The sequence below is a fragment of the Aulostomus chinensis genome, chromosome 13 (genome assembly GCF_037954235.1).
Source record: "Aulostomus chinensis isolate RoL2024-O1b breed Wild chromosome 13, RoL_Achi_v1.0, whole genome shotgun sequence".
Taxonomy (NCBI): domain Eukaryota; kingdom Metazoa; phylum Chordata; class Actinopteri; order Syngnathiformes; family Aulostomidae; genus Aulostomus; species Aulostomus chinensis.
Window position 1 is genome coordinate 14,632,231 of NC_141332.1, and position 20,056 is coordinate 14,652,286.

General features: G+C 43.5%; 3 protein-coding genes across 5 annotated transcripts in view; 2 read left to right on the plus strand and 1 right to left on the minus strand.

The window, feature by feature from the left end:
• Nucleotides 1-4,872, plus strand: part of frmpd1b (FERM and PDZ domain containing 1b) — a 28,080-nt gene extending 23,208 nt beyond the window's left edge. For both annotated transcript variants that reach the window (XM_086221531.1, XM_086221532.1), the window contains exon 17: nucleotides 130-4,872. In XM_086221531.1, the coding sequence (XP_086077657.1) occupies nucleotides 130-2,666 (2,537 nt within the window). In that variant the 3' untranslated portion in view covers nucleotides 2,667-4,872. The remainder of the gene's footprint in view (nucleotides 1-129) is intronic.
• slc25a51b (solute carrier family 25 member 51b) lies at nucleotides 3,222-11,482 on the minus strand. Its single transcript, XM_086221535.1, has 3 exons — nucleotides 11,369-11,482; nucleotides 11,168-11,292; nucleotides 3,222-9,075 (listed from the first exon to the last, which is right to left on the minus strand). Exon 3 carries the CDS (start codon nucleotides 9,021-9,023, stop codon nucleotides 8,088-8,090), a length of 936 nt encoding a protein of 311 aa, XP_086077661.1. The 5' UTR covers nucleotides 9,024-9,075; nucleotides 11,168-11,292; nucleotides 11,369-11,482; the 3' UTR covers nucleotides 3,222-8,087.
• A 710-nt stretch (nucleotides 11,483-12,192) lies between these two features.
• ints10 (integrator complex subunit 10) lies at nucleotides 12,193-19,833 on the plus strand. Of its 2 annotated transcripts, XM_086221533.1 has the most exons (18): nucleotides 12,193-12,715; nucleotides 12,821-12,888; nucleotides 12,975-13,078; nucleotides 14,170-14,309; nucleotides 14,384-14,465; nucleotides 14,536-14,676; nucleotides 14,754-14,928; nucleotides 15,960-16,129; nucleotides 16,212-16,351; nucleotides 16,460-16,613; nucleotides 16,815-16,897; nucleotides 17,036-17,191; nucleotides 17,762-17,870; nucleotides 17,965-18,044; nucleotides 18,174-18,336; nucleotides 18,459-18,552; nucleotides 18,819-18,887; nucleotides 19,395-19,833. In XM_086221533.1, exons 1-18 carry the CDS (start codon nucleotides 12,587-12,589, stop codon nucleotides 19,549-19,551), a joined length of 2,214 nt encoding a protein of 737 aa, XP_086077659.1. In that variant the 5' UTR covers nucleotides 12,193-12,586; the 3' UTR covers nucleotides 19,552-19,833. The 2 variants fall into 2 exon arrangements, with proteins under 2 accessions (XP_086077659.1, XP_086077660.1); XM_086221534.1 differs by lacking the exon at nucleotides 18,819-18,887 and having other exon boundaries at nucleotides 12,194-12,715; nucleotides 19,395-19,832.
• Nucleotides 19,834-20,056: the final 223 nt, after the last annotated feature.

Sequence of the window (20,056 nt, forward strand, 5' to 3'; positions counted from 1 at the left end):
AAAATTATTTGCTCTTTTCTTGTTTTGTAAAAGCACATGGATGCTTTGATCTGATGTGATTAAAGAAGCATGAGGTGTCAACCCATTCATGTCTATCTCTTTTTTCCTCCTTGAATCTGTCTCTTGCAGATGCAGAGCTGGCCGACCGGCGTAATGCGAATCGGTTGAGTGGAACTTGGAATGGTTTTCCAGCTGTGCCAGGGAAAGACCCATCCTCTCCCCTTTCCAGTAAAGCCCACCCATCTAAAATTAAGAGGGAAGTGGAGGAGTTTAAAGGTCCCACAAAGACACTTAACAACCAAAAACCAAATAAAACAAAGCCCTCTGAGAAACCTGATGTGAAGGTCAAACCACCATTGGCACCTAAGCCTCAGTTGCCTCCCAAACCTCAGATAATTCCTCCTAAGTCCCCTCAACATGGGAGATCATATGCTCACTGTAATGGGGACACCTCTGGACATCTGTCTTCTGAACTCCTGGAGATGGAGCCAGACACCATGGAGTTTAAGTCTGTTACATCTGGTGCAGGTGGTTTGCCTCTGTCTTCACCGCTGATCACAGCAGTGCGGTGCAGCAAGCAACCACTACCCATCACATCTTTGCAAACTGAGGAAAAGACTAGAAGGCAAGAAAAAAGCCCAAATCAGAATAAAGATCTGTCCCACAAAAATGGAGCACATGTTGTTTCCAAAGACAAAGAGTATATTCTCGATGAAACTCCTAAAGTTGACGGGGAAAGCAATGGAACTGCCCTGCTTGCGAAAAAGCCGACGAACCTACCTTCTATCCCTCGCTCTAATTCAGGTACAAAGTTGTCTGCGCCCCCCCCTGTACCCCCAAAGCCAACTTCTCCAACAAATCTCCACCCGTTATCGTTACCTGGAAGCTCTCCAGTCTCCCCTACTGATCCAAACAAAGGGATCTTCAAAGATAGCATGAGTCCACCGAATGGAATTCACCCCTGGAGCAGCCGTAATGGCAACATTCAGTCAGGACCAAGGAGGGTGTCTGTGAGCCATGAGAGCTTGTCTCCCAAAAATACAGATGCACCCCTTACTGCCTCCCTCACTTCAAGCAACTCCAAAGGTGTTTTGGGTCTAGAAAGCAGAGAACAGGTCAGATCTGGGTCAGGATCAGACCTGAGGACCAGCTCCTCCAGCCTGGGAGGCAGACTACCAGCTTCTGCCCTCAGAGGGAAGATCCAGGCTCTTCCATGGTACATGACCCGTTCTCAGGAGATTTTGGGGACTCTGGACTATCCCTCTACTAGCTCTATCAATGGAGATACATCTGGATTTGGCTCTGGTTTGTCTGTAGCAAGTGGTTTATCTGATTTAAACAAGACCCCTGTAAAGGACAAAGAGTCTGTGGCCTCAAAATCAGGGGGGAAAGGAACTGTCTTAGAGGACGGAGCCGAAGTTGTCATTGCCACCATCAAAGAGGCCCAAGATGTGACCTCATTCAAAAAGACCAACGAGACAAATGGGTCTAATTCTAACATGTGTTTCAAAGAGAATACACACAGTGGTTGTGTTTCCTCGGAGCAGCCTCAGTCACGGACCCATTCAGCGGTGGGGTTGGGAGGTGTGTCCAGCATGCAAATTGGAGGTGACTCACCAACGTCCTCAATCGCAGATGGCACTCCTCCACAGCAGCACCGGGAGGCCTGTGGCTGCCGTACTGTTTATGCTAATTGTTTCAGCGGAGACACTGAGGATGGTGTCAGCTTTGATGAAGAGCTTACCGTTTATGAGTTCTCCCGACGTACACGGCCCAAAACTGCACGCCCCCCCGCTGTTGCATCACCTACCACACCCTCTTCAAATCCCACTATCTTGTCACTACTGAGGGACAACCCTCGCCCACTGTCTACTTTCTCCACTACCTCCTCTGAACTCAGTCCCTTAGTCTCATGTCCGGTGTCCCCAACAACTTCGTTTGGCGGCCCTCTTCGTTCTCTTACCAACAAGAATTACGGTGGGCTAAAGGGAGGGTTTGCATCTCTTCGACAAGATATAGATCAACTTTTACTTGTGCTAGAGCGGGGAGCGCTTGAGCAGGCACAACAAACATCATTTCAAGTCTCAAAGCAGGATGCTACAGGTATGAAAGTAGGGCCTGACTTGAATCACAATGGAAGTGAAATCCTAGGTTGTACTGGAACAAGCCCTGCAAGCATGACAGAAGCTGAAAGAAGTATTCTCCAGGCAGAGGCTCGACGATTGGCATCTGGGTGTCAGCGGGCCACACGTGTAGGCTGGGCTCCCGAAGAAGCCCTGCGTTCTTTATCTAACAGCTTCAGTGCCCTGGTTCAGCTGTCAGCAGCTTGCCTTCGAACCAACCCATGTCCCGGGTGTGACATCTGTCATAATGTAGTCCAGGGGGATGAGGACAACGACAACCAGGAGGCCATGGACAAGCTAAAAGAGATTGTGGGTCTGTACCGGGAGTTTGTTGGCGCCGTTGAGACGGCTGGAACTGGTGTTGGCAGTAAGACTGTGGGCCTCATTGGGTCTGGATCAAGCCAAGGGGAGGGTGACGGGGTGAGGCTACTGGCCAAACGCTGCACTGTACTCATCTCCTCTGTATTCGCACTCACACAGCTCTTCCGGACACACACACTAGACACGCCAGATACGCCTGGGACCGTACCTCTTAACTTTTGACCTGTGACACACTATTGAGGCACTGACTGTAGACCTGAGACTTAAGAGGAAACGGCACAGAGTGATCTGGTGTGTAAACCCCGTGTTCCTGTACAGTAAGTGCCATGCACACCACAGCACACAGACATACACCCTCCTTACACATATCCACAAGAAACACACACACACACACACACCACACAAACCCTAGATGAGGAGAGCTTGACCTCTTCGTGGACGCATAGGGACTATGCATTTGTACATATGAATTTTATAATTATCTTATATTTCTCTTATTTTATGATACAATATGTGTATGTAAGGATGAATTACCCATGTATGTATTTATGTATTTATTTTTACAATATTTGCACCATGGTCTGTTATGTGCAGGTCTGTGTTGGGAAAAAAAAAATGGATGTCACTGGAATTTTTTTTTGAAATTTTTCCTTCTCTTTGAGACAGTATTATGTTATCATTTGCTGCTTTAGGATTTCTCCACTCCACAAGGTGTAATCTGTAAATTGTCACTTTATTATGACAGTATATTTTAGAAGCAAAACACACAGGAAAATACACTTTAAGGCACTGGCAGACAACAATAATGAACTGATTTGTTTTATATGTGCAGGGATGGCACCTTATCAACCTTACAGTCACATATACATGGGACTAGACACGATACTAGGGATGCACGATAATAATGACATGTCAGTGGTATTGGCAGACATTTTTTAATATATCGGTATCAGTCTGAGGAGCTCAAGTGTCTTCTTATTTGCTCAACAGATGATTAGAAAACAATGCGGTAAATATAGGATTTATGGGCTTTTCCGTATGTTTTGGAAATAAAGAAGTTACTTTTCTAATTCAAAATGTTTACATGTGTTTTTTCAGTATGTACAAAAATGTGAGTATCGTACAAACTTGTCTTTATACAGATGTCTACATCATTAATTATCGGCTATTGGCCAAGTCAATTGTACAATATCTGCAAAAAAAATCCAATATCGTGCATCCCTACATGTTACTGTTACAAAGCAGGGAGAGCACCTCTGACTGTTACAGATTGCACCTTATTATAAGACACATAACCTTGTGTAAAATGTTTTTTCTACCCTTTCCTTAATCCTGACTGACTCTGTGTGAATGCTCTTTGGAAATACTCCCATTATTCAAATGTATGCAGTATTATAACATTAATCTAGTTTTCATCCAAAGGACAACATATATTTATTTTCTGGGAATGTGTGGGGATCCTATTTATGTAGTTGAAACATTTTTGACTTGGCACAACGGCGACTGTTAACTCTCTTCAGATGTAGCAATGATCCAAAGTCTTAAAACCACTGAGCCACAACCGTTCCCCACCACCTGATTGATACCAGGCTGACTACAAGATGGACTGACTGCTGTATTCTGGGGTCATGTACATTTACATCTCCTGTCTTTACTTATGTTTATGGCTATGCAAACTCCTCCCCTCACTATACTCCTGTTGTGCCAACATTAAAAACAATAGCCACATTATGTTTTTTCTGAATATAATGGGTGCTTTCTTTGTTTGGAATGTTGGCTTTTGTCTTGATTTGGGGAAACTTAATGCATTATGGATTGCAACATTTTGGCAAAGTTGCATGGCATTGGAATCTGTCAATATTAAGACTCTGTCCATGATGTCTGTGAATCGTCAGTAAAAGGATTATATTGCTGATGTGCAGTGTTCGCTAATCAGCTCTATTCACATCACATGATGCCAGCTCATTTGATGAGCCGTCAGATTGTGCCGGTGCTTTAACCACCCACGATAACAGGAAGGTAATCAAGTCAGTCAGCAGTTGCTTATGCAAATATGATAAGGCGATTGGCAGAAGTAAAGTCTGCTAAGGTTCTCAGAGATGTCAGTGAGGAGGTAGAGAGTAGATGTATTCTTCCAAATAAATGACTGAGGGTGATTTGCTCATTGTGTCTATGCTTAAAAAAAGGTGTGACATTTGATTTCAAGAGGACCTTGAGTTCCCACATGAGCAGAACCAATGAACCAATAAAGGTATTGTTTGGTACTAAAATACACCAAATAATAGGATGTCTGAGTGTCACCTGACCAGAAACCTTCAGTGAATAGTGCCAGTTGGATTTCAGGTTTCTCCTTTCTGCCCATGTTGGTTCCCTCTCTAAATATTGAACCGGTTTACGTGGATCCACCATTCAGGCTACATTTGAACAAAGGCTGAATATTTACAGTACAAACCAGATACAACTCCTTTCGTGGCTCTAATAGCCTGTATTTGTACCACCTCTCTACTACTAATGTGGGTAATGTGGATCTGGTTTCGTACAGTTTCATCAAATCAATTCATGATTGTTTTCATTATTGATTGATCTCCCTATTAATCGAGATTTATCGGTGAATTGTTTAAAATGAATGAAAATTTTGCTCATCACATTTTCCAGGAACTCAAACTGTCGTGTTAAAAATGCATGTTATGTCCATCAAACGGACGTAATTTATGACTTTGTTTTCCCTGTTGTAAATTTACCAAAAAAAGAAAGAAAAGTAGCAAATCCTTGTTGAAAAATTTGAAACAAGAAGATGCTTCAGATTTTTCTCTTCAAAATGACTGAAACAATTATCAAAATTGCGATTGATTTTCTGCGAGTCATTAATTTAGAACTTGGCGCCTCGTTTGTCCTCTGTCATTCAGTCCTGGCAGTGTTGGGATGAACAGAGGGCCAATTGAACTGGAACGTTCTTATTCCTACGAATTTGAACAAATATTTCTCCTGGAATGATTGTCAAGAGACTTGATTTGGGAGAGTGAAAAGAAAACACTTCAACTGAGAGGCTTTGTAACAGCTCATCCCTCCCTGATCCAAAGTCCTCATGTCAGATTGCCCTTAATCTGATCATTATCTGCAGTCTGACTCCTTGACACAGTAATCTAGAAAGTTGTACTCCTCAAATTTGCACGTTAAAAAAAAAAAAACAAAAAGAAAAAGATGTGAGACACATAACCTCGTGTAAAATGTTGCTACATGCAGTGCTGCTGGGAGTTGCTTCTGTTAAATAGAATACAAAAGAGAGAGCACAAATGGGAGTGTTGGGGTCAAAGTGCGTCTCTCATTTCAACTGGACTGTGACAGTGTGCTGATGCTGCTTGTGTGATTGATAAAAACTAGATTAAGCGTACATATTTGTGCAAGGACAGGCCTTGTATGCCGTATTCTAAAGTATGACTCGAAGGACTCGCTGAGATCCCAACCCATTGAAACTGTCCTCTATTCAACAAATGTTCTTAAGCACTACTTCGTAAAGTTTTCTTTTTTGAACCCTTGGTTTAGTCTCCCAGAGGAAACCAAGCCTAGTGGCTATTTGCAACTTCATCTATTGTGTACTTCTTGAAACTGGCATTTATCCAGCAGGCTTGCAAAGATTTAAATATTGCAAGAGTTGCATAAGTAGATGTCAAGAGCAAGAGTTACAAATAGCTTCCTGTCTGAGAGTCAATTGAGGCCTTAAAAAAAAAAAAAGTTATTTGGTGTGCAAGAACATGACAATCTGTCTTTTTGGGAAACTTATTCAAGGAGCCAATTTTATCCACATAAACACTCGAGCCACTGGCAACACTTTTAATGGATGTTTCAACATTTCATTTAGTTGCAATAACTAACCAAACATTTCTGCAATGACAGTGAGACTTGTGCTTCAGGGAAAGTGGTTAAGAAAGTTGTATTTTCAAAAAGGAAATCCTGAAAAAGGTCTCAAGAAAAAAGCAAGAAGACACTGTGGACTGTCAAAAAATGAAAAGAACTGAAGAAATAGGCCAAATGGTCCATTTACATGGCAGCTTGAGCTTTTTGTGCCACTGAACATTACCTCTTCCCCCGTCTTCTCTCGGCAACCATTAGGGCTCAGTCTCTGTGTGTTTCCTCTCCAGGCGGTGGAGAGCTGCAGCGTGGCGACTGGCTGCCTCTACTCAAGCTTGAAATCTGAGCCCATTATGTCAACAGATGTTACAGACAGGGAGGAGAGCAAGCGTGAGATAAGTAGATATTTAAAGGGGGAGCGCAGGGACAGAAATACATGCAAGACCCATTCAATAAAAACAGGAAACATTGAGGAGCACTTGGGTTTTGAGTTGATACATGAGCAACAATAGTGCAATTATCATGAGTCTTCTTTTTTTTTTTTTTGGAGGCTTCCAGGCTGACACGGTAACTTCATGTGCAAAAACTGTGAGGGATTATTTGTGGCAGTAGAGAGCTAGATTTCAGATTTGTATCCTTCGCAATAAACGATAAACATGTCTATCACTCGTCAAACCTCAAACATCCTGCTAGTGGCACTTCAGATCTAAATATCTGTCTCGTTTTAGCCGTCTGATCCCATCCACGTGAAGGCTGAAGAGAGACAGAGAAATAGAATGACCAACATTCAGTTTATTACACTTTTTTTTTTACAGTAATCACTGGGGTGGGGGTGGGGGGGTTTGTTCCGATGGAAAGCATTAAGTGTTTGTTGAGTGGCAGAATACAGCTTTCTAGAGAAAGTGCTCTTGGTCAAATACACAGATGGAGTACCACAGCACACAGCACATACAGTGAAACAACTCCTCCAACAACAACAACCTTTGTTTGAAACTGTGTAAAAAACTGCTGGAGTTTCGTTTTCTCCACAATGTTGATGGGACGAGGGTGTTTCTATTGGACCCTGGCACAAGTTTTGTGTTGGCTAAAGCACGAGTGTCACGTTTGGACAACTACAAATAGTCCCTATGGCAGGTGGGTGATCTCACACTGACTGTTGGCCCCCCCGTTAGAAGTGCAACTTCTTCACCGTTTCTCTGGAAAAATCCGACGAACAGTTCAAGAAATAAATGTAGGATTTAAAGCAATACTTCACTCAAATGATGTGTTCTGAACTTCAAGCACACACAAATACTTTTGAGTTCACTGCTGCATCACTATTTTGTGACTCCAGAATGCCAAAAGAGCCAGCCACATGTTTTTAGCTTGAAGCTAATGGTGACTGATTGCTAACAATAACAAAACTGTCCAAAGATGTCCAATTACAAACTCTCAAGCCCATTGTCCAGTGTAACCATTGCTCAATGATCCATCAACACTTTCATTTGACCTTAAAAATCAAAACAAAACTACAACCATTCTGGTTCAACAATTTTGGTCTGTTTTGCTGTTGTTAGCCATCAGTAGCTTCAAGCTAAACGTGGCTGGCTGTCTTCACTCTGGTGTCTCACAGAAGTGATGTAGGAGGTAACCTGACTGTGAGCTCAAGACACCTATTGGTGTGTATTTGAAGGGCAAGATACACTTTTTTGGATGAGGTGTCACTTTACCGACTTCCTCTCTTCTCATCACACTGGCTCGATCAGTCCGTGCAGCGTTAAGCTCTCCTCCTCTCGAGAGTGCATGTGTCCCCTCTCATATGAGCTTCAGCAGCAGCTCGTACGTTGCATTGATGATTCCCCAGGAGAGGAGTGAGCGGTGGTAGTTGAGGTGGGCCCCTCGAAAAAGCTTGGCCAGGCTGCCACCTCGTTCACGCCAAACTGTTAGCAGCACCTGCCTGCAAGGCTGGAAGGGTCCACCCACCTGAGACTGAGCCCGGGACTTGACTACATTTAATGGATAGAACATGATGCCAAGACCTGCCCCCAAAACCCCTCCACAAACAAAATCATTAACCAAGTTGCCTGCCCGGCTGGTGGCTTCTGGGAGCTGCTCCTTAATGGGTCCACGGAGCCCAAAGAAGAGCACGTTGCTCGGGCCATTACGGACGAGTATCGGCACCAGGCCACGATAGCACTCACTGATACCAAACTCAGTCAAAAGTGTTCGGAAAGTGTGGGCTGTGTTGTTGAAGCGCCCATAGTGCCGATGGTCTTGTAGGAGAGTCTGAACGCGCTCAAATGGCGTCAGGAATGCCTCTGCAGTTCCTGCTAATGCTGCAGCAAAGCTTCGCGTGACCAGCTCAGGCACACCGCTGCCGTTGGCCCGCTCCAGTAAGACTCTGGAGAAGTCCTCGTACAAGCCGAACATGATGGCCACAGTGGTGCTCTTCTGGAGTAGCGGGGGCAGTAAGCCCCTGTACAGATTCCTCAGCCCATCTCTCTGGAGCTGCTGCACCGCCTCGCTGGCCAACACGCCGTGCAGCTGCTGGCGGAAGAGCACTTTCTGAATGGGGAAGGTCACCACGATATTAGTGAAGGCTGCAACGGAGCCACAGACATAATGCTTTCCTTGAGGTCCCAGCATGGCACTCAGAGCCCCAGCAGGCGGCAGAGAAGCACCTGCTTTGGAAAGAGTGACGGGCGGCTGAGGGGTCCGTGCTGACTCAGAGTCCATGGTGCTAACAGCCATGGGAGGCTCGGTGCGTTACAGCTTGTTCCTCACATCAGCGCCACCCTGTGACCTGTGACAGAGACAGAGCACATTCACTAACTAACTAGGATGATGCATGAATGGACACACAGAGTCCTGAGGAAATGAAAATAAGAAAGTTTAACAGGAGCCCAATCAAAACAAAAAAGTTGAATAAAGTATTGATATAATAGCCATCTACTGTATGTGTCTATTTACAGGCACAAACAAGAGAAAGCAATGATACAGAGATGTACTCTGCTCTTATGTAAAAGATGGATGCAACAATAAATATAAGTCAAATAAAAGTCATGAAGATTAATGTAAATATAGAAAACTTAAACCAAAATGTATTAAAAATACACAAATAAAATGTAGAATTGACAATCAAATACACATAACACAGAGCAAATCTACCTGTACATGTTCCATATGATTTAAGTCATAGAATAAAGTGATCAAAAGTAGTGCTGCCCAATTCAAGGAATAAAAATCACATACATATACAATAAGCACAGTATCATGATTTGTGATAAAATAAACAAGTACTAAGTAAGTAATCTTCAAATTTGTGTTTATCAATTCAAACAAACCTCAACTGTGATAAAACATTTATGCAGTAGCTTGTTCCTGAATTTAAGAACAGCATAAACAGTCTCATGTCATAAATCCTACCTGCAACATTTATGCATAATAATTCAAAATAATAATCGAGTGTTCTGGTTTGCAGTTTCCCAACTGCACAGCCTAAGATTGTGATTATTCACGTAGCACTGGTACAACAGAACTGATTCATTAATCGAATTCCAAGTTCCAGTTCTCCTGAAACAATCTTGAACCTTTTCACCTCGAACAACTGGACCGCCCCGACACGCTGCTGATAAAAGTTATGACACAAGTGAGCAGGATGTTATGCGTCAGGCACTGGGGCAGAGGGTGTAACCCAAGACAGAAAACCCTAGCCCTGATCATTGAGCACCAGCTGCACCAGTGTGGACAAGGTGTGTGCATTGGTTGTTAAAGCTCAAGAAGTAACACAAAGGAAAATCCTATTAAAAATGTTGTGTGTGTGAATATGATCACTGTCTCAGAAATGGTCCCAAAACTTTGAGGTCATTTGAGGCCACAGTGCATCAACCAAAACGTCACTTGAGTTCTTGCGCACATTTTCAGGCTGAAACTTTACACCGGGGGGTGACGTGACTTCCAACGTCTCAGAGTCTGGCGTGGGAGTTTATTTCACAATACACCTTTTAAGTTCCATTTTTAGTCATCAAGTATTGCAATCTGTTTTGCGATTTCAATTTAACTGCTATTTCATTTTCTAACATTACAGCTATCAGTTCCACATGGAACTACATATTCAGTAATTTGTAGTAAAAGTAATTATGTTTTTAACCGGCTCACATTTCCGACAAACGCTGAAATTTTGATAGGATAGTGAGTTTAAGTTCAATTTACAGTTGTATCTACATCATCATATTCAAATGCAGGAAGTAAATATTCTCCGTTAGGGATAAGACTGTAACTTACAGTATATTGCTACATAGCGGCAACAATATTGAACAACATTTCCATGCCGTTATTCGATATATTTCAAACGAGTGAGTATTACTGACACGCCCTCCGAGTGCTTTTTTCTTAGCCCACCATCCCGTCGTGACATGTCTGCTTCTGTCGGTCACTGTCGGGCTGAGGACGACACGGAGGCCTCAGCAGATTCAACGGTTTCATTCCAGCAACAATGACACGAAGTCACATTCAATATGAGCGGCGAGACAGATTAAAGATCAACACATGACATAACCAAAGAGCTAGCGTGCTACCGCGACAGCCTGACAGCTACATGACAGGGGCAGGTTAGCTAGCTTAGCTTGCTCAACTGAGCTAGCTCCCAGGCCTGTGTTAGAGGAAATCAGTCCGATTGTATTCGAGGCTTAATGCCTGAAGTCGACAACAGAATATCTGCTCAAGCAGAGCGTGCGCTAGTCCAACATGCTAGGTGGCTAGCACGTCAGAGTCATTACGGACAAGGCGCTGATTGATGATGGGATGGGGTCACCATTGACTGAGAGTCGACAAGAGGAAAAAGAGCACCTAAAAATCTCTATATATCCCCCGCAGTGCTCACGGTGTGTCTTTACCTGCAGGGTACAACAGTTGCTGTCCTGTCCCGAGCCGGACAGGTGGACTGCACCTTCAACAGCAACGTTACTTCGGTCGAACACTACAGCTCCGGCAGCAGGTGACCGTCACCGCGCCGATGCACCTAGCGCATGCGCAAGAAGCGGAATGTCATAACGAATCTTTCCAAGCAACAAATCTTCTGTAAGAATATAACGAACTTCTTCCTGAAACAACCCGTTCACTTCACAGCTCGGTTGTGGTCTCTGGTCCGTCTGCTTGTCTCTTCCGCGATTCGTTCCTCGACTCTGAGGTCAGAGTCCAAATTGTGATTGATGGCTCAAAGTCATCCGCTCAACTGTTGGCTCTACCCCCGGACTGAAAGATCCGAACAGAGAAAAATGTTTGAGGCCAAATATAATAACTGACCATCAGAGAATATAATGCAGAATTTCAGCTCTGCTATTATTGGGATATAGAGAAGTACATACTTAGTTTGACTTCTTGAGAAAATAGAAGAACAGAAGTTAAAAAAGAAAGAAAGATTTGACTTATATATTCCAACAGCAGGGACATACAGACAGTCTTGCTTTACAGCTAGAAACATTTTTTCAGGGTTTACACACATTTCTGATTAATAGGTGCCACAAAACAAGGATGAGATTATATCGCGTTTTATTAGTTTTCATTTTACAAATGCTATCTTTACACAACTGACCGATATCCATCCCAAACAACACACTGCTGTTCAATGACATGAACGCGCTCTCCCGGATTTAGTGAACGGATCTTTTCAAGAGAACGAACGATTGTTCAGTCACTGTAAGCGCACAACTGTAGATCTGGCAGAGAACGGATGAAGCGTAACTGCCTTCTCAAACTGGCTACGTGCTGGGTGGATTGTGTTAATAAGTAATTACCCATGTTCTCGATGAGAATGGGGTTTTATAGGGACCACCCCCCATCCCTTTTTTTTTTGCCTTGTAGCCATAGATTGTAGCTAGCAAAGTGTTGTTGAGCTGTGGTCATAAAGCAAAAAAAAAAAAAAAAAAAAGAATTGCGACACGGTTGACGTCATAAACATGCGCGTCTGTAAATAAAGGATACGCTTTGACTGATAATTTCATAAATGCTTTTGTCGGCACGTCTTTTTCTTAAGTAGCATATTATAACGCGTACGTTAGGAAGAAAAAAAAAACATCTCCCGAACAATGCTAGCGAAGCTAAGAGTTCAAGTGACTGAGAGAATTACAGTTAGCCAACACTGACTGTCTCGGTGTTGCTAACACTTGCATTTGGCACTGAACGGCTCACTTTAGCTTAACGTTAACGTTTGCTGCACTTGATATTCATCCACTGAGACAGTGTAGGAACTTCAGATGCGCTAACTAAACTGACCGACTGCCAGAAGTGCGTGTGGATCCAGTTTCTATCCTAAAATGTCAGCGCAAAAAGACTGCGAGTTTTTGGTGAAACGAGCTCGCGAACTGGTCCCCGATGACCCCTGTGCGGCTAAAGCCTGGCTCATCACTGCCAGAACACTCTACCCAGCAGACTTCAACATACAGGTAATATGGAACTTTTGATCATGGAATAATTGAGTTCTGTTTATGCTATTTAAAGATTAAATATAATGTGCATTCATGTTTTGCGTGGTTGGAATACGTTCACAGTATGAAATGTACATCATTGAACGTAACGCAGAGAGGACGGCATGTGCAGGGAGACTGCTGTATGACATGTGAGTTACTGTTTCCATGGTAACTGTTATAGTGTTATATGCACTGTGCCTAGAGCTAATCTGCCAATGTTTACTCCCTCCCTCAGGTTTATAAATTTTCCAGATCAGCCCATTGTATGGCGTGAGATTAGCGTCATCACATCCGCCCTGCGCAGTGACTCTCAGGACAAACATTCACAGTTTCTACGTGGTGAGAGAAATGCACAGTTAGATTCTGTCAACTTTGGACAGCATGGCATGGTCAGCACTGTCGCCTCACAGCAAGAAGGTTCCGGGTTCGAGTCCCAGCTCCAGCACAGGATCTTTCTGTGTGGAGTCTGCATGTTCTCCCTGTTCCTGTGTGGGTTCTCTCTGGTACTCCAGCTTCCTCCCACAGTCCAAAGACATCAAGAGGGGACGAGGCTGATTGATACTCTAAATTGACTGTAGGTGTGAATGTGAGTGTGAATGGTTGTCTGTCTCTATGTGTTGGTCCTGTGATGGACTGGTGACCTGTCCAGGGTGAACCCCGCCTCTCACCCGAAAGCTACTGGGATAGGCTCCACCCCCCACGACCCTTAACAGGATAAGTGGTTGAAAATGGATGGATGGATGGACTCATCTCTATATCTCACTCTCTCTCTTTACTTTGATTTGGGCTGCAGCTTCTGATTATTCATCATCAATTATTTTGACAATGATTTTCATGAATATTTAGTTGTTGAAAGTTTATACAATTGACAAGAAAAAAATTCTCATCACAATTTCCCAGAGCTGGATATGACATGTTCTTATGGCTTTTTTTTCCCATTCGCATGTCCACAACTAATAGCAGCTTCACTTTCAGTAATAAATGATAAAAAGCTTAACAAATCCTGAAATTTAAGAGTATGGAACCAGCAACTTGTTTGAAATGGGGTTTTTTTGGCTGGAAAAAACTAAAATTTTCTTTCTGTTAATGTATTGTATGGCTCTAATTTTGACTGTTTCTATTGCTATATGATTCACATTATAGAGAATTAGCATTATTGTGCTCTTCTTATTTTCAGAGAAAAGAAATATTGAAATGATAATTGAGGGGTTTGCCGAGCAAAGACGTTTTCTCTGGAATACCGTTTGCAAGTTGGGATATCATTGTAGCACCACAGTACTCAGTTTGGATGCTATTTGAACACACATTTGGCCTTTAAGCAAATATTAAACCTTCTGCTATTTATATGTTGCACTTTGCTGTATTAAAATTGGGTTCAGTTTTGATTTATTGCTAAACCCTATTTCAGTGTACGCGTTTCTCTCCACCAGGGCTTTTCGAGACGCTGCCTGGACGCGTACAGTGTGAGATGCTGCTGAAAGCCACAGAACAATGTTTCAACACTTTGGAGAAGGCAGAGATGCTGCTACTTCTTCTTAAGCGCTTTCCAGAATCTGTGGTCCAACACGGGGTAAGTCAGCAACAGGAGTTTAACGTCATAACCATGGTAAACACCACTACTTAAACAACCTGTTTGATGTTTAGGTTAGCTTAGGTGAGACACTGTTAGAAGCAGAGGTGTCTGAGAATGTGGAGACTCCCGTCAACTGCTTCAGGAAACTCTTCGGTCAGTGAAACACCTCTGATTACGTTTGTTGCTCTTTATGGAGTTGCGATAACGCTTCTTCTTGCTACAGTGTGCGATGTCCTTCCTTTGGTCATAAACAACATGGACATGCGCCTGCCTGCCAGCTTGTTGCAGAAGTATATCCTGAAAGCTGCTGAATTCTACATCGGCTACGTTACTCGAGGACCTTCACCTGATATACAGATACATGGTAAAACTAATCTCTTTTACTATTTATGATTGCGTATTTTTATCTCGTTGATGCTCACATTTTCCTCTTTGTCTTAGGCTCTCAAGAAGGCGGGTCGCTGAAGTCTCCCAGTGTGTCCCGCAGCTCCCAGCGCTACATTATCGACGGCCTTTCAGAAAAGTCCTCATTGGTAGCTGAACCTTGGGAAAGGTTGTTGGACATCGTCGCTGTGGTTGGTGCACGCTGCGAGTGGCAGGGGGACAAAGGACAGAGGTAGTGCCCATCTCGCTTCAGCAGATTTTTCCTTTTCATTGTTAAAGAGTCAGTCGTCCCTCTTATTTTTTGCTCAAAGTGATCTAATCAGGGTCAGTGATTAATGTCCATTGAAACGACTTGGTGGAGTGGTTGGTGACCTTGCTAATGCTAATTTATATAATTGTTCCACAGCAGCAGGTTTAATAACAGAGCCCACAAAATGACTCACTTCATTAACATTTGGAAGTCAGGAATGGTTCCATCCATCCATCCATTTTCTTCCACTTATCCTGTTAAGGGTCATGGGGGGGCTGGAGCCTATTCCAGCAGCCTTCAGGTGAGAGGCGGGGTTCACCCTGGACAGGTCACCAGTCCATCACAGGGCCAACACATAGAGACAGACAACCATTCACACTCACAGCCACACCTACGGTCAATTTAGAGAATCAACCAGCCTCGTCCCCTCTTGATGTCGGAGTACCCGGAGAGAACCCATGCAGACACAGGGAGAACATGCAGACCCCACACAAAAAGACCCCGAACCCGGAACCTTCCTGCTGTGAGGTGACAGTGCTAACCACTGCACCACCAGGCTGCCCATGTCAGGAATAGTTACATGATTAAATTATTCAAACTAGCAGGGGGCTAACCACACGTAGCCAGCTCAGCCAGTCTCTGATGCACATGCTCCGCCCACGGAGCGTGCTCAGTTTGTATCCTCCTTGGTAGCATGAGATTGCCTCCACAGACTCAAATTCCATTGAATGTGAAATGCAGAGATTTACTTGGTAGCAATGAGCTTAACAATCATTGTACAACAAGCACTCATTTTAATAATCCTTTACAGTCTTCTTGCTATAGACCACTTCACATTCTACATTCACATTCTACATGCAGGTCCATTGAAAGTATTGATTTTCAATGAATGCAGCAAGTTATTCCATTAATGTGTTAAAGGGTGTGAAGGAAAGAGGATGTCTAACGTGCAGATGTTCTATTCACCTGTATCTGCCAGCATGTGTAAGAACAGTGTGTATGTTGTTATCTAGGAGCTATGTGGACATGCTGCAGAGAGTGAAGGAGCTCTGCCGATACCTACCAGGACTAGAGGGAGACACTCGGTCCCGCTGCTGCAGTCAGGTGGTCATCTGTGCCGCGCTCGTCCTCTTCCGCAACGCCTTCCTCTATGTCTCTGCTGTACAGCCAGCACTGTTCCAGGGTCAGCCTCTGTCTGTTAATACGTACAGTGCTCCCCAGATTCTTTAGGATGTTGATTGGAAAGATGTGTTTCTGTTTGCCAGGTGTGAATGCGTTGAGTTTGGGCCCGTGGATCCTTGTAGAGGATTTGAGCTCGGTGTATAACGATGTGGAGCTGGAGAGAGGAGTCGTGAAACACGCGCACAAGAAGCGCAAAATGGCAGATGGCAGAGAGAAGACAATGGTGAGGACAGGTCATCAATCACTGAAATGTTATAGTGATATAAATCACAAATTTTCATGATGGTTTGTGTCTGTTTCATCTGCCTCTTGCATATACATGTTAATTTAGAGCTCAGATGACGAAGAAGGGTTCGGGAAGGGCCGTGGTCGACATATTATAGTGAACAAAACCGAGATGCCCAGCTGGTCCGAGACCCTTGAGAGCTTTTACACAGCAAGAGAAAGCTGGGATCTCCTTCACTCTCATGATGGCCTTGAAACTGGTACACACCCTTTCTGCTCACATGTGTGCTCATCTAACTCACCACATCCAATCCAGTAATTCCTTTTAAATATACAATAAAGTGTATGATGGGAGAAGATCTTCCCTTATGCTGTTGTTGTCATAAACTTTGAAGTTACTTTTGAGGGTAAGGGAAAAGCCTTAATTATTGCAACGTTTGGGTACATTTGTATTTTTACAGAATTCAAAAAGATTTGTGCCTCATGGAAGACGGACCCCTGGCTGTGGTTCAGAATTTTCCTCACGGACATGATCATATACCAGGCAAGAGCTATTTTCGCTGGGCTACATCAAGTGGATGAAATGGAAGGAGAATTGAAAGAAATTCATAACACTTTTGCTCTTCACATGGAGAATATTCTCAAAAGTAAAGAAATGTGTGTGTATGTATGTGTCCTCCAGGGCCAGTACCGTAGGGCCCTCTCGAGTCTACACCAGATGGCTGCAGTGCAGCAGCCTCAGCCGGGGCAGCAGAGCCCCTCAGGCCAGACCAGTCTGGAGCACCACAGAGCCCTCATACAACAGGCCTCCTGCCACTACGCACTGGGGGAGTACAGGGTATGTTCTACATCAGAGAGGTTGTCCTGTCATCAGGATCCTCTGACATCTGATAACGTGAACACAGCAAATAAAATTATATTCCTCAAATAGTGTTTACACCAACTGCCCTGAAGATGGCAGCATAGATAAAGCCCAGATGCATCATATTGCCATATAATTGAATGTCCCTAACAGTCAAGGCCTTTCCAAATGAGTTAAGTTCATCAGCGTCACTTCCTAAATGTTATTGGACTAAATAAATCCAAAAGAATGAGTCATTTTGAGTGGTTCCATGACCCTCAAACAAGTGTTTCAACAGTCCAAATAATTTACAGTACATATATGCTTCAAATAGCTGCTGTGTTTTGACAATTTTAATATTGCTGATTTCTGTATTTTATCATCCTGTTTTACCAGATTATGAATGCAAGCGCCATTATTAAAACAAACTATTTGAAAAGTACTTCAATTATCAAAAATATTGCCAGGAGATGTAGCCTAACCTGGATACGATCATTAACCCTTTTGTACTAAACTTCGTGCAGTAGAAAAGTCTTTTTTTTCTCCAATCCTGCATGTGTTTGTCAGATGGCCTGTGAGAAGCTTCTCGACGTTGTCAGTGGGCTGGTTCCACCAAATCAAGAATCATCAAGGAGCTGCGAAGATCAGGGTCGAGTCAAGAGCAAATTGAGGAAAGGTAGGTTCATGCACTCTTGATTCTGTGAAAAGCATTTAAATCGCTGATTTGATGACGTCAAGTTCTGCAGCAGCTCTTTTGTTGTCATAACCAGGTAACGACCTGAGGTTGCTTCCCTGTACCAGCAAAGCCGTCTTACCTTTCTGTCTCCAGCTGATGTTGGCCTGTTTCAAGGTATTGAGACTCGCTAAGTCTGTGCAAATGACCGACATGCAGGGGGTGTTTAGCCTAACAGTGGTGAGAACATCTGTGCCATGTCATTCCTCGACACTAATGAGGTATTTTGTCATTTTGCCCTATCAGCTGCGTGCCTTCACAGACAACCGTGACGACCTCTCCCTGGGCCACGTGGTGGTGCTCCTGCAGCACGACTGGCCGCAGGGCGAGCTGCTGTTCCTAAAGGCAGTGGATAAGATCTGTCAACAAGGCAGCTTCCAGTATGAAAATTTCTTCAACTATGTTACCAGTATCCTCCCACAAACACAAATGTTGACCATCTGTACGTTTGGGAACAAACCGTTTCCGAATACGTTGCTTGTGCTCCCTTGTACTTGTACTTCAGTTCCTTGAGCTCAAATGCTTTGTCAGACATCGACATGCTGGAGGAGTTTGCGTACCTACGTACTCCAGAAGGGGGGCGGATCCAACTGGAGCTGCTGCCCAATCAAGGAATGCTGATTAAGTAAGCACCTCGCACACTGAAAGTTTCCAGTCGGCATCATGACTCTGCACACTCCCGTTCTGTTGGTGTGTTGTAAAAGAGAAACGTTGATGATCTAAGTAGACACGGCCTGTGGGGGAATTTTCATGCTGTTAGAAGAGCAGGCATTAGAAAGTGAAGGAGTTTATGGTTTAAATGAAGTTCTATCAAACTCCTTCATGTATTGTAGAGGTAAAGACACTTGATTGCACCCTCACTGACAGTTGTTGAATGTTGCTGTCCCTTAGGAACCCTAGTCCCGCCCTGGGGGTGGAGTTAAACACCCTTCTGCTACAAGGGGTGCAGACGATGGACAGGTACCCCAGGCCCTTCCTCCCACAGTCCCCGTCCCTCCCTCACACCCGTCACCCTACCTTCATCCCCAGCTTCAAGGCTTGTCATCCCCCCCAACTTTTATTTGGGCCAGTCATTTTACATCAAGAGTTAGTCGTTCTTTGGTTTCCTGTCGGCATACTTGTTTATTTGAGCCATCGCTCGTCTTCCTGTGGTCATCACTTTTGATGTTGTTAGTTGGAGATGATGTTGGTCTTGTCCTGCAGTCAATTTAGTCTTTTTTGCCTTTTCATAACACGTTGATCTCATTTCATTTGTGGTTATGTTTCATGTTTGTTTTTGTTTTTTTTTATTTACATTGATGAAAGTACTGGTATTCAAACTTGAATGGCTGTTGTATGTGTGTGAAGGAGACTTTAGCCCATAATCACATGTTTTTCTAAAGCACAGTGTTACAAATCACTATCACACTGCTTTTCAGAGTCTCTCTGACAGCGCGTATATTTTTCTTTATTCTTTTATTCTTGTAGACACCACACAGTGACAAGAGGAATCACCAAAGGAGTGAAGGAGGATTTCCGTCTGGCCATGGAGAGGCAGGTGTCACGGTGTGGAGAGAACCTTCTCAATGTGCTGCACCGCTTCTGCATCAACGAGAAGATCATCATCATCCAGTCTCTTCCTTGACAGCGACCTTTGAGAAATGAGGCACGTTTCAGGTGCCCAACTGACTTTGTCACCCCCGAGGCTCAATCTCAGCAGAGCGTACTTCATTTTTAGATTTCTTGTCTTTCCCTTCCATTGTTTAGCAGTTCTGAAATGAAAGAGACAACACATACTGAAAGACAGTATTTCAGGTGGTTTCATTATAATGGAACTAACAAACTCAACTTAAAACGAATCTTGTGCATTTTTGATATTTGGGGGAAGTTTACTGTTTTTGTAATGAATAAACTGTTCGTTTACATAAATGTTTCATCTCAATAATGTCTCTTGGTTTAGAAAATACAAACTATTATGACTTGTTAGTCACATTGACAAGAACAGCAGGATTAAAATTATACTTCGCATTTTAAAAAACAGGTATTTTGCCTTTGACGTACACATAAATAGGTCTCTTAAGCTTGAGATGTTTTTTTATTCTCCACTGCCGCACAAAAGGTAATGTTGCGGTAGAGAAAATGCCCTCATA

What these genes read in the sequence shown, in the direction of transcription:
- ints10 (XM_086221533.1), top strand. Translation starts at nt 12,587, where the DNA reads ATGTCAGCGCAAAAAGACTGCGAGTTTTTGGTGAAACGAGCTCGCGAA. An exon ending in CGGACATGATCATATACCAG is followed by an intron (nt 16,898 to 17,035) that starts GCAAGAGCTATT and finishes TGTGTCCTCCAG; the next exon opens with GGCCAGTACCGTAGGGCCCT. An exon ending in AATCAAGGAATGCTGATTAA is followed by an intron (nt 18,553 to 18,818) that starts GTAAGCACCTCG and finishes GCTGTCCCTTAG; the next exon opens with GAACCCTAGTCCCGCCCTGG.
- slc25a51b (XM_086221535.1), bottom strand. Translation starts at nt 9,023, where the DNA reads ATGGCTGTTAGCACCATGGACTCTGAGTCAGCACGGACCCCTCAGCCG.